At 40.0% G+C, this 13,970-nt stretch overlaps 1 protein-coding gene across 1 annotated transcript in view; it reads left to right on the forward strand.

Annotated features, from left to right (window-relative positions):
* PSMD11 (proteasome 26S subunit, non-ATPase 11) overlaps window positions 1-13,970 on the forward strand; it is a gene marked incomplete at its 3' end in the record, with an annotated part of 51,176 nt that overhangs the window by 26,182 nt on the left and 11,024 nt on the right. The window contains exons 4-6 of the mRNA XM_080713599.1: window positions 3,726-3,797; window positions 4,776-4,833; window positions 12,504-12,698. Of these exons, the coding sequence (XP_080569725.1) occupies window positions 3,726-3,797; window positions 4,776-4,833; window positions 12,504-12,698 (325 nt within the window). The remainder of the gene's footprint in view (window positions 1-3,725; window positions 3,798-4,775; window positions 4,834-12,503; window positions 12,699-13,970) is intronic.

The following is a 13,970-nucleotide window of genomic DNA, read 5'->3' on the forward strand; positions in this document are numbered from 1 at the left end:
GACTCACTGTTCTTGAGTACGTAGATGTAGCTGTACTGGACTCGGTGAATTCACTGCTGCTGCCGCCGCCGGTGACAATATGGCGCCTCTGCCACGCCCTCGGCCATGAGGCTGGCGTATTTTTTCTTCTCTGGTTTTGGTTTCCACTCTGAATCCCTGCAGCGTGTGCTGAGCTCAGCCACTGGGAGCTTTAAATGCTGTCTGCGCCGAAAGATCCCGCCTGGCTGTTCCGCATCGGCTCACCTCGGCTTGCTGTAGCCGTCCGCTGAGTTCGCTGCTGCCGCCGGCAGTATGGCGCTGCTGCCGCGTCCTCGGGCGCGTGTGTCTCCTCTGTGGCCCTGAGCTCTGTTCTCAATCCGCTTTCTCTCTGGAGCCTGGTGGTTTTTTTGTTTTTCTGGTTATGGTGTTTTCTGGCTACGAAAGGCACTCTTTTTGTGGTAATCGCTTTAGTGTTTCTTGAATAGGGGTATTTCAGAGTATTTACTAAAGTATGACTTAATGTAGATGAGTTACAGGCATTTATTTTTATTTTATTTTATTTTTTGCGGTACTGGGGATGGAACTCAAGGGAATTCTACATCTGAGCTACACCCTCATCCCTATTTTTAATCAACCTACCAACCAACCTACCTACCTACCTACCTACCTACCTTTCTCTCCCTCTACCTCCTCCTCTCCCTCCCTCCCTCCCACCCTCCCTCCCTCCCTCCAACCTCTCTCTTTCTTCTTTCTCTTGCGGTAGTGGGGATGGAACCCAGGGGGCATTGTACCTCTGAGCTACACCCCCAGCCCTATTGTTTAGTCTTTCGTGTAGGTGAGGCTGTCAGCAGCCTCAATCCTCCAGTCTCAGCCTCTCAATGCTGGGATTAAAACACCTGGGTTTATTTTTGAGTAGTTTGAAGCTGCTCTCTAGATGAAACTGATGGGCAGCTGGGCATGGTGGCGCACACTTGTAATCCCAGTATTGAGGAGGCTGAGACTGGAGGATCTGGGTTCTCGGCCAACTTCAGCTACTTATTGAGGCCCTTTGCAACTCAGTGAGACCCTGTTTCAAAAATAAAGAATAAGGCCAGGCGTGGTGGAGCACGCTTGTAATCCCCAAGCTTGGGAGGCGGAGACAGGAGAATCGTGCAGGTTTGATGCCGGCCTCGCTGGATTGAGACCGTTTCCAAATAAAAATATAAAAAAAAGGTGTCTGGGAGTGTAGCCCAGAGGTAGAAGGGTTTCCAGGAACCCCAGTACCAAAAAATAAGTAAGTAAGTAAGTAAATAAATAAATAAAAAGAATAGATGCGTGTGGTGGCACATGCTTATAATTCCAATACTTGGGAGGCTGAGACAGGAGGGTCCTGCAGGTTTGAAGCCAGCCTCAGCTTAGTGAGGCTCTCAGCAACTTAATGAGACCCTTTTTTTCAAACAAAATATAAACTAGGTTTGGGAGTTTAGCCTGGAGGTAAGGGCCCCTCCTGGGTTCCAATCCCCAGAACCACAAAAAGGGGTGGGGGCTGGGAGTGTCCCTCCATTCCACCCCAGCACCGAAAATAACTAAACAAAACAAAAAAGAAACAAAACCAAAAAAAACCCTGATGGGTATTTTGTATCCTCTTAAGTCACATGGAACATGATTCTTGTGTTTCCTTTGCAGAATATTTTGTTTCATTCATATTATGGAAGACCTTTCTTTGAGTTTGGCTTTTTAGAACATGACTGAAAACTCAGAAGTTCTGATTGCCTTTTTTTCTGTATCTCCAAGCTATACCCTCAGCACTGTTTTATATTCTTTATTTTATTTTATATTTATTTATTTATTTATTTTTTGTTTTTTTTGTTTGGGGGTACTGGGGTTCCTGGAAGCCCTTCTACCTCCGGGCTACACTCCCAGACCTATTTTATATTTTTTTTATTTGGAAACAGGGTCTCTTAAGCCAGCAAGGCTGGCTCCGAACCAGCGCAATCATTCTGTCTCTGCCTCCCAAGCCCGGGGGATTACAGCGTGCGCCACCACGCCCAGCTTATATTCTTTATTTTAAAACAGAGGACCTCTTAAGCCGGGCGTGGTGGCGCACGCTTGTAATCTCCACGCTTGGGAGGCAGAGACAGGAGGATTGCGCAGGTTCGAAGCCAGCTGTGCTCGCTGGCTTAGGAGATCCTGTTTCCAAATAAAAATGTAAAAATAGGTCTGGGAGTGTAGCCCGGAGGTAGAAGGGCTTCCAGGAACCCCAGTACCACCCCAAACAAACAAACAAAAAAAATATATATATAGTAAATAAATAAAACAGAGGACCTCTTGCTGAGCGTGGTGGCGCACACTTGTGTAATCCCCGTGCTTGGGAGGCTGAGACAGGAGGATTGCACAGGTTCAAAGCCAGCCTCAGCTACTTAGTGAGGCTCTCAGCAACTTAAGTGAGACCCTGTTTCCAAATAAAATATAAAATGGGTCTGGGAGTATAGCCCAGAGGTAGAAAGCCTCTGGGTTCCACCTCTAGTACCACCAAAAACAAAAACAAACAAACAAAAAAAACAGAGGACCTCTAGCTGTGAACCTGTAATCCTCCTGTCTCAGCCTCCCAAGTACTGGGATTACAACTTTGCGCCACCATCCCTGCTCTGCCTTAATTTTACATTAGTTTTTGTTTGGTTCTCTCTTATTTTTGTACATTTTTATGAGGTCTTTTGAGTTTAGAGTTGGAGAGTAGGTAGCCACTAGGGGGCTCTAGTGAAGAGTTATAAAGATTTCACTGACTCTCCTACTGGCGAATCATCCAAATACTGTGAACTGTCATCTGTCACTTTGTTGACTGCAGTTGAACTTAGGATCCAAGGACAGAAGATCTTGTCAGTGTAGATTATGTCTCTTAGCTTTCCTTCCTTACAGCATCTTTTAAGGGAACTTTGAATTTACATAAAACCTGTTGTATTAGCATTTTTCTGGGAAATTGAATTTCTCATTTTGTTTCTTTTTGTCTTTTGCTCTGATTAGCATCCTTCATACAAACTCATAGTAATAGAAGTGATATAAGATTTGCAGGACTTCATATGTACTCTGTCAAAGCTGATGTCAAGAATACTGAGGGTATGCTAGACTGTCTAATAGGGGCTCAGAGTGCCTCTAAATAAAACTTAAGAGCCCTTTTAAAGTGTTAGGCTAATTCTGATTTGTTTTTATGCTCATTAATACAAGCCAAGTTTACTGTGTCTGTTTGTTGTAAAATTAATGATAGGTTAGTTGTACTTCTTAGAATCTAAAAAGAAAAAGAAGCCAGCTGGACCTTTTGGGTCTTACCGACAACTGTTAGTAATAATGCATTTGTGAGCAAGCTGGGAATTTCTCTTCTTTATTACCAGTATATTCACAATAACTCATTGACATTACTATTTCCAACTACTCAAGGAAAAGTTTCTGTTCTAAAAATTCCTAAGCTATCCCATGAATATACATTCCAGGGCTGCATATGATTTTGGAAGTTCTGAGTGTCTCCTAGAAAGGTAGAAGCGTCTTAAGAGAAAAAGAACACAATTTAAACGCAAAGGCAATTTTAGGTGTAAAGAGCCGGTTTGATTCTCCTCGACGATGAGACCATTACACACTGAAGTACTGTGGAACAGACACTAAATAGAGCAACTTGGGTATTTTGTAAGGAAGGAATTAAAGCTCTTCAGTTTTCCAAAGTATTTGATGGGAAAAACGTGAGGACATAATCTTGCATGAATTTCTCTCTATTGCAGGTGGAGCTGTGTTTAGAATGCATTGAATGGGCCAAATCAGAGAAAAGGACTTTCTTACGCCAAGCTTTGGAGGTATGTGCCCATATTAGCACTGATTTCAGGTCTCAGGCATCAGATAGGTTATGAATGTAAGTAAAACTATCTTGATAAAAGTATCTTTAGCAACTTTGTGGTACTGAGGATTGTGAACTCAGGGGCATTCTATCTCCAAGCAGCACCCTCAGCCCTATCTATCTATCTATCTATTTATTTATTTATTTATTTATTTATTTATTTATGATACTGGGGATGGAACCCAGGGGCATTCTACCTGCGAGCTACACCCCAGCTCTTTTGTTTGATTCTTTATTTTCATTTATTTATTTTTTTGAGGGTCTGGGGATGAAACCCAGGGGCATTTGACCTCCGAGCTACATCCCCTGCCCTATTTTTAATTCTTTATTTTGAAACAGAGCCTCACTAAGTAGCTGAGGCTGTCTGCAAACCTGGATACTCCTGTCTCAGCCTCCCAAATGCTGGGATTACAAGTGTGCACCACCACACCCAGCTCAAAGAGATTTTTTTGGGGGGAGCGGGTATTCGAACTCTGAGATATACCCCATGCCCTATTTTTTATTCTTTATTTTGAAACAGGGTCTCACTAAGTTGTGGAGGACTTTATGAGGTTGTTTTAGGCTGATCTTGAACTTGTGATCCTCCTGTCTCAGCCTCCTAAGTACCGGGATTACAAGTGTGCGCCACCAGCCCAGCAGTCTTCAGTAACTTGGTATTACTCAGTTGCTGAAATATTATTCATAGTGGTCCCACTTAGGAGAATTGCCCTGGTTGAAGTTTTGAGACATACTTCTTAAAGTAGCAACATGGTAAAGTTAACAGTCACTGACCACAACTGTGAATACAATACTGACATCTAGATCATTTGTTATGCTGAATTTGATGTTGTTGTTAGGACATGTATATTCAACAGTAACAGTTCTATGATTGTTAATCTTTGATTTCTTTCTGTGGCTTTTTTTCCTGCCTTCAATCAATGCCTTTTCTCTTTCCTAGGCAAGACTGGTTTCTTTGTACTTTGATACCAAGAGGTACCAGGAAGCATTGCATTTGGGTAAGTAAACTGGTTGAAGCTAGTAGGACAGTTAGATCAATGAGTACATTCTAAAACTGGCTATTCTTATTTTTTTTAATATACTTTTTTTGTGGTTCTGGTGATGGAACCCCAGGGGCATTGTATCTCTGAGCTACACCCCCAGTCCTGTTTTTGTATTCTCTATTTTGAAACAGGGTCTCACTGAGTTGCAGAGGTCCTCACTAAATAGCTGAGGCTGTCCTCTAACCACTGTTCTCCTGTATCAGCCTCCCAGATGCTGGGATTACAAGCGTGTGTGCCACCAGGACTTGCTCCTGGCTATTCTTATTAACTACGTAATAATTTATATTCTTATTGCTTTTTTTTTGTGGTACTGGAGATTTAACCTAGGGACTTTCTACCTCCAAGATACACCTCCAGCCCTATTTTATTTATTTATTTATTTATTTATTTATTTATTTAATTAATTTATTTATTTATTTTGCAGTACTGGGGATGGAGTCCAGGGGTATTCTATCTCTGAGCCACCCCCAGCCCTATTTTTTATTATTAATTTTGAAACAGGGTCTCACTGAGTTGCAAAGGGCCTCACTAAGTAGCTGAGGCTGGCTGCAAACCGTGATCCTTTTGTCTCAGCCTCCCAAATGCTGGGATTGCAAGCATGCGCCACCATGCCCGTCTTCTATTATTTTTATTTTGTAATAGGGTCTCACAAGGTTGCCACAAATCTCATTACTTGTTGAGGTTGTTCTCAAACCTCAGCCTCCAAAGTACTAGAATATCAATTGTGTGCCTCCATACCCAGCTATTCTGACTACTTGTAAGAAAGATTTAAGGTGGCTTACATTAATTTGTAATGGCAAAATGCTATTTGAAAGTTCTGAGAAACTAGCTATAATTAATCTGTTAAATTTATTATTTATTTTTTGTGGTACTATGTGTAGAACCCAGGGGTATTAAACCTCTGAACTACACTCTCAGCTAGTTTTTTGTTCTATTTTTTAATTCTAGTTATTCAGCTAGTTTTTATTCTTTATTTTTTTTTAAATTTTATTTTATTGGTGCACTGTATTCATACATCATAGTGGGATACAAACTTTTGTAGACATACATGCACACATCGCCCAGTCAGCCCCCACCCGATCCCCACCCCATTCTCTCCCCATCCCTCCTTCCCATGCTTGGCTTAGTGGTTGACATCTAGTATTATAGCAATTTATCCAAAATTAAAAATGATAATCTCACATAACAGTTTCATTTGTCTGATACCAAGCGTTTGATGATTTAAAGATAGCATTTCAATATTTCTTTTTGCTTTCTTTCTTACTAGAGCATTTTTTTTCTGTTTTTTTTAGGTGAAACTATCATATATTTATATATTTATTTTTCAGAAAAAAATCTATCCTAATATGGAATATGAATTCTAGATACCCAAAACGATCTTGAAAAAGAACAAAGCTAGCAGATATATATTTTCTGATTTCAAACCATATAAAGCTACGATAATTGAAACAGTGTAGTACTGTTCTAAAGGCAGATATATAGACCATTGGAGTTAAATACAAGCCTAGAGCTAAATTCTTCCCTATATTGTCAAGTTATTTTTGACAAGGTTTCCACGAACATTTGGTGGTGGAAATAATAATCTTTTAACTAAATATTGTTGAAAAATAATAATTACATGGAAAAGAATAAAATTGGACCTTTACCTAATCCCATATACAAGTATTAACTCAAAATAGATAAAAGACCTAAATATAAATCTTAAGACTATAAACTTTTAGGAGAAAATCTGGGTCATAAAACCTCACAACATTGAAATTGGCAGTGATTTCTTGGATATGATTTCAATGGCACAGGCAACAGAAGAATATACAAACTCCCTAAAAAATAAAAGAAAATATTGTATATCCAAAGACAATGTAAACAGAGATAAAAGTTACTAATAGAATTGGATAAAATATTTCCAAATGCTATATCTGAAGGTATATTAATATTCCAACTAGAAATCCTAAAAATTAACAACAATAAAGGCAAACAATACAACTTAGAGATAGGTAAAAGACTAACATAAATAATGAATCTCCACAGATAACCAATCTTAGTTGTCTGTTGGATGGAAACTCTTGTTTCTCTGGTTCTGGTGAGTGTTACCTATTTCTTCTTTGTAGTTAATCTCTTTGAGTATTTTCTCTAGCGCTGGTTTTGAAGACATAAATTCCTTCAGTTTCTGTTTGTCATGGAAGCTTCTTATTTCTCCATCTAATTTGATAGAAAGTTTTGCTGGATAGGAAATTTTTGGCTGGAAGTTGTTTTCTTTCAGAGTTTGGAATATGTTACTCCAAGCCCTTCTGGCTCTCATGACTTGGTTTGGGAAGTCTGAAGTGATTCTAATTGGTTTGCCTCTGAATGTCAGTTGGCCCTTTGTTTTTGTTGCCTTTAAGATTCTCTGCTTGGCTTCCACATTGGTCATTTTGACAATTATATGGCGCGGGGATTCTCTTCTCCGATCCTGTCTAAAGGGAGTTCTATAAGTTTCCTGGATCTGTGTATCAACCTCTTGCTCTATATTTGGGAAATTTTCTGCTATTACTTCCTTGAAGAGATTGTTGATCCCTTTGGTATCACTTTCTTTTCCCTCCTCTATTCCAATTATTCTTAGGTTAGCTCTCTTAAGATGGGCCCATATTTCTTCAATGTCAGATTCCTGCTGTTGGATATTTTTTTCTAGATTAGAAACTATGCATTCATTTTTGGATTGCTCATCTTCTAAGAGCGAGATTCTGTTCCCCATGTGGTCTAATCGGTTGTTTGTGCTTTGAATTGAGGCCTTTACTTCATTAATTGCATCCTTTATCTCTTTTTGGCTCTCTCTGAGTTCTTTTCGAAGCACCTCTATTATTTCTACAGTTATTTTCCTGATTTGATCTTCTAGAAATCTCTGATTTTCTGTTTTATCAGGTTCTGATGTTGTGGGGTTGTGCACATTCATTACTCCAGTGTTATTCCTCTTTCCCATGATTTCGGAGGTTTGTGCCTTCTCTGGGTTCTTCCCTTGGGTCACTATGGCTTCACTTAAGGTGCTCTGGATCTCGAGTCTGTATTATCTCAGACCCCACTACTCCTTTACTGGGTTGTATCACAGAGTCTCCGACCCAGGGAGTCGATAGAGGCTGCTTTAAACTATGGGGGGTGCCAGGTTGCACGTTCTCCTATGGTGTGATATCTCTGCCACCACCACTCCCTCACTGGGTCAAGTCCCAGGAGGCCCAATACTGCGATTTCTCCTCTGTGGCCCGCAATTTGACTCACTGTTCTTGAGTACGCAGATGTAGCTGTACTGGACTCGGTGAATTCACTGCTGCTGCCCCCGCCGGTGGCAATATGGCGCCTCTACCACGCCCTCGGCCATGAGGCTGGCGTATTTTTTCTTCTCTGGTTTTGATTTCCACTCTGAATCCCTGCAGCGTGTGCTGAGCTCAGCCACTGGGAGCTTTAAATGCTGTCTGCGCCGAAAGAGCCTCACCTGGCTTGCTGTAGCCGTCCGTTGAGTTTGCCGCTGCCGCCGGCAGTATGGCGCTGCTGCCGCGTCCTCGGGCGCGTGTGTCTCCTCTGTGGCCCTGAGCTCTGTTCTCAGTCCGCTTTCTCTCTGGAGCCTGGTGGTTTTTTTTGTTTTTCTGGTGATGGTGTTTTCTGGCTATGAAAGGCGCTCTTTTTGTGGTAATGGAGATTGGTTGTTAGCGGGACTCTTAAGCCCCGCTTTTCTCGGTCGCCATCTCTTATTCTTTATTTTGAAGCAGCATCTCACTGAGTTGCAAAGGTCCTCACTAAGTAGTAGCTGAGGCTGTCCACGAACCGTGTGAATTCTCCTGTCTCAGCCTCCCAAACCCTGGGATTACAAGCATGCACCACCACACCTGACTTTACTCTTTTCTTATTTACTTTTATTGGTGCATTGTAGTCTCATATCATAATGTAAGTCGTAGTGATAGTGACATACATGCACACAGCACTTGGTGGGGTTTCTCCTGGCTCTCTTCATTCTCCCCTTTCCCATACAGAGTATTGGGATTGACATTGTCATTCTCACATATGCGCATAATGTCAGTGGTACTAATTTCTTCACTGATCAAGTCCCTCTGGTATCTCATTACTCCCTAGCTTCTGCATATTAGAGAAAACATATAACCCTTCACTTTCTGTGACTGGCTGATCTCACCACTTAGCATAACGTTCTCCAGGTCTATCCATTTTTCTGCAAATGACATTTTTTTTTTTATTGCTGAGTAGAATTCCATTGTGTGTATGTCTCATAATTTTGTAATTCATTCATTTTTTTATTTTTGGCACTGGGGATGGAGCCCTGGTGCATTCTCCCTCCGAGAGATTTCCCCCCAAGCCCTATTCTTTTATTCTTTATTTTGAAACAGGGTCTCAATGAGTTGCAAAGGGCCTCACTAAATAGCCGAGGCTGTCCACGAACCGTGAGCTTTCGGTCTCAGCCTCCTGAATGCTGGGGTTACAAGCGTGTGCCACCATGCCTGGCTTATTCATCTGTTGATGGATTTTTTTTATTTTTTATTTTATTTTTATGTGGTACTGGGTATTGAACCCAGGGGTATTCTACCTCTGAGCTACACCCCAGCCCTATTTTATTTTTGTTTTTTTAAACAGGATCTCACTAGGTTGATGAGAGTCACTTGCTGAGGCTGCCCTTAAACTTGTGACCCTCCTGTCTCAGCCTTCCAAAATACTGGGATTACAGGTGTGGGCCAACATGCTTGTCTGGTTTTGTAATTTGGCTATTGTGAATTGTGCTACTATTTTATTTTATTTTTAATTTTGAAATACGGTCTCATTAAGTTGCTGAGGCTGGCCTCAAACCTTCAATCTTCCTGTCTCAATCTCCCAAGGCCTGAGATTACAGGTGTGCTCCACTATGTCTGGCTTAATTTGTAAAATTTAAAAAATAAAAGGGCCAATTTTTAAGTGCTCTTCAATTAGAGTAGTATAATCTATTCCATTGAAATAGCTGAAATTTGTTTTAGTGTGTTTCTACATTTTGCATATAACACCTTGTTAAATTTCAGATTTAATTTTTAATTTTAATTTTTACTTATTTGTTTATTTTTTGTGGCACTGGAGGTTGAACCCAGGGCTGTTTTACCCTTGAGCTATATCTCTAGTCCTATTTTATTCTTATTAAAAACTAGGATCTTGTTAGGTTAATAAGAATCTTACTAGCTGGGGTTGGTAAAAAAAATCTAAGTTGCTGAGGCTATCCTCGAACCTTTGATTCTCCTCCTCAGCTTCCCACGTACTGAGATTATAAGTCTGTGCCACCATACCCAGCTCAGATAAAATTTTTTGTTTTGTTTTTTTTGTAGTACTGGGGATGGAACCCAGGGACATTCTACCTCTGAGCCACACCCCCAGCTTTATTGTTTTATTCTTTATCTTGAAACAGGGTCTCACTGAGTTGCAAAGGGCCTCACTAAGTAGCTGAGGATGACACTGAATTGTGAGCCTCCTGTCTCAGCCTCCTAAATGCTGGGATTACAAGTGTGTGCCACCATGCCCAGCTTTTTAAAATTCTTAAATGTTTTACAAACTGTCATACTTACTATATGTGTTTGTAATTATACTTAAGATTTAGTTTTAAAAAATCAAGAAATTGAGTACAGTTATGTTTGGAAGCTGGATTGACCATCTAAAAGCTTTCCTCTATATGGTCTTTAAATATCCTGCTTGCATTTTTTAATGGGTAGATCTGGAATATTTTCCCAAGACAGAAAAACATGACTCTTATAATCTATTAATTTGAAACAATTGCCAGTATTTAATTTTTATCCAGAAAAATGTCAGTTTCATATGCTTTAAACAAATAGTAGCATTAAAATAGCTTTATTGGGATATAATTTACATACCATAAAATTCATCCTTTCAGAGTGTACACCTCAGTGATTTTTAGTATATTCACTAAGTTGTGGAACCATTGCTATTCTCTTAATTTCAGAACGTTTTCATCATTCTAGAATGAAACTCCCTACTCATTAGCTGTTACTCTCTATTAATCTCCCTCAGTAGGAGATGACTTTCTTTTTTTATATACGTTTATTGGTGCAGTGTAGTCTCATCATAATGTAAGTCGTAGTGATAGTGACATACATGCACGCAGCACTTGGTGGGGTTTCTCCTGGCTCTTTCTCCCAAGTGCTTTCATATGCTGCAAAGTAATACATTTATTTATTTATTTATTTATTTATTTATTTATTTATTTATTTATTTATTTAGTGGAATTGGGAATTGAACCCAGGGCCATTCTACCTCTGAGCTACACCCTCAGCCCTATTTATTATTCTTCATTTTGGAATAGGATTTAACTAAATTGTGAAGGGCCTCACTGAGTAGCTGAGGCTGGCCAAGAACCTGTAGTCCTCTGTCTCAACCTTCAAAGATCTGGGATTACAAGCATGTGCCACCATGCCCAGCTCTTATTTATCTGTTTTTGTTGTTGTTACTTACCCTGATGGTATCTTATGTAAGAACCCATTGCCTAACCCAAGGTCACAAAGTTGTATTTTTATATTTTCTTTTAGAAGTTTTATAGGTTTAGTTCTTACATTCAGATCTTTTATTCATTTTCAGTTAATTTTTATATATGATGTAAATATGTTTGGGTTTGATATTTTTATCTGAAATGGGAGAAGAAGGTGCATTTCGAGAACACAGGCATTTCCAGAACTCAGATTTCCTCACCCAGCCCTGTGACTGGTGTTTCTTACATAGTCTGTGATTCTGGATAGAGTAAGTGAGGTCAAATCTCCTTCTGAATTGGATAACTAGTTTTGGTATTCTACAGGTAGGGATTCTCTAAGAGGGCTTTTATCTCCAGTGTTGTCCTTAGGAAGCAAAAAAGCTTCTAAGAGATGCGACTTTCTCTTTTGGAAGATAGCACTTTAGAGGAAAACTTAACTCTTGTCTGAGCTGTAAAGGGATCTTTTTGAGTTCAAGCAGGCTTCTTTTTTCTGAATGTTATATAGGTGGGAGGGTATGATTTTACAGTATTATGGTATTGATTATGGCCAAGCCAGGCATGGTGGCACTTGCCTTTATAATCTCAGTACTTGAGAGGCTGAGACAGGAGGATTTCAGTTTCGAAGCCAGCCTCAGCAACTTAGATTCTCAGCAACTTGGTGAGATCCTGTTTTTAAATTAAAAAAAAAAAATAGCCGGGTGTGGTGGCGCACACTTGTAATCCCTGCGCTTGGGAGGCGGAGATAGGAGGATCGCGCAGGTTTGAAGCCAGCCTCGCTGGCTTAAGTGACCCTGTTTCCAAATAAAAAAGTATAAAATAGGTCTGGAAGTGTAGCCCAGAGGTAGAAGGGCTTCCAGGAACCCCAGTACCACCAAAAAAAAATTAAAAAATAATAAAATAAAAAAATATATAAAATAGGTCTGGGAGTGTAACCTGGAGGTAAAAGGATTTCCAGGAACCGCAGTACCACCAAAAAAAAAAAAAAAAAAAAAAGATAGGGCTGGGCATGTAGCTCTGGTAGACTGCCCCTGGGTTTAATCCCCAGTACCACAAAAAAAAAAAAAAAAAGAAAAAAAAGGTCAACAAATATATATATGTGTGTAATATATATGTAATATATATATTATTATTGTTATTTTTCTTCTTCCAGGTTCTCAGTTGCTGCGGGAGTTGAAAAAGATGGATGACAAAGCCCTTTTGGTGGAAGTACAACTTTTAGAAAGCAAAACATACCATGCCCTGAGCAATCTGCCGAAAGCACGAGCTGCCTTAACCTCTGCTCGAACCACAGCAAATGCCATCTACTGCCCTCCTAAATTGCAAGCCACCTTGGACATGCAGTCAGGTAACATCATAGGTACCTGGATGTGCTTTCTTAGTGCTCATCTTATATAGGTGGAAGGAATGGGGAGTGGGGCTGGAGAATACAGTTGTCTGATTTGGCTTAGTCCTCCTCACAGAAGCCAGTTAGAAGGCCACATTTGTAACCAGATGTCCTTCTATGAACTGACTAAATTATTGCTTATCAATGCCTGGCTAGGCAACCTGATTATCAGAGCCAAACTGCTAAGTGTTTAACTTCCGGATGGTGTGTGCGAATGTTGAGGCCAGGAGGCCATAGATTGGCAGAAAGTTTTTTTTTTTTAAGGGTCTTTTTGAAACTTGAGATCTAACCCAGAGCATTACACCTGCAAAAGAGATGCTTTGCCACTGAACTATATCTAGCTCCAGTAGAAAGTTTTTCTTGACAAACTTTTCTTTGTATTCACCATCTTTTTGTTTTGTTTAACTAGGAATCATTATTGAGGGCATGAAATTGGAGGTTGAAGACTACTTTTTTTTTTTTTTTTTTTTTTTTAGGTACTGGGAATTGAACCCAGGGGCATTCTACCTCTGAGCTACACTACCAACCCCATCTTTATTCTTTTTGGTGGTGGTGGTACTGGGGGTAGAACCCAGGGGCTTTCTACCTCTGGGCTACACTCCCAGACCTATTTGATATTTTATTTGGAAACATGGTCTCACTTAAGCTGCTGAAAGCCTTAAGTAGCTGAGGTTCTTTAAACCTGTGTGATCCTACTGTGTCAGCCTCCCAAGTACTGGGATTACAAGCATGCACCACCATGCTTGGCTTATTATTATTTCTTTTTTCAGGTTCATTTTATTTTTTTTTTATTTTTATTTTTTTTAGCTTATTTTTTTTTTATTGGTGCATTATATTCATACAACTTATTGGGGTAAAAAAACTTGTGTGTACAAACATGTACTCATCGCTGATTTAACCCCTACCCAATTCCCACTTATTTTTTATTCTTTATAAAATTTTTTTATTTTTATTTTTTGGTGGTACTGGGGTTCCTGTAAACCCTTCTATCTCTGGTCTACACTCCCAGACCTATTTTTATATTTTTATTTGGAAACAGGGTCTCTTAAGCCAGCAAGGTTGGCTTTGAACCTGTGCTATCCTCTTGTCTTCCCCTCCCAAGTGCAGGGATTACAAGCGTGTGCCACTACGCCCGGCGTTTTATTCTTTATTTCGATATAAGGTCTCACTAAGTTGTGGAGGGTCTTACTGACTAGCTGAGGCTGGCCACAAACCCGCAATCCTCCTGTCTCA

This window comes from Muscardinus avellanarius, assembly GCF_963383645.1.
Source record: "Muscardinus avellanarius genome assembly, chromosome: 16".
NCBI classification, from domain to species: Eukaryota; Metazoa; Chordata; class Mammalia; order Rodentia; family Gliridae; genus Muscardinus; species Muscardinus avellanarius.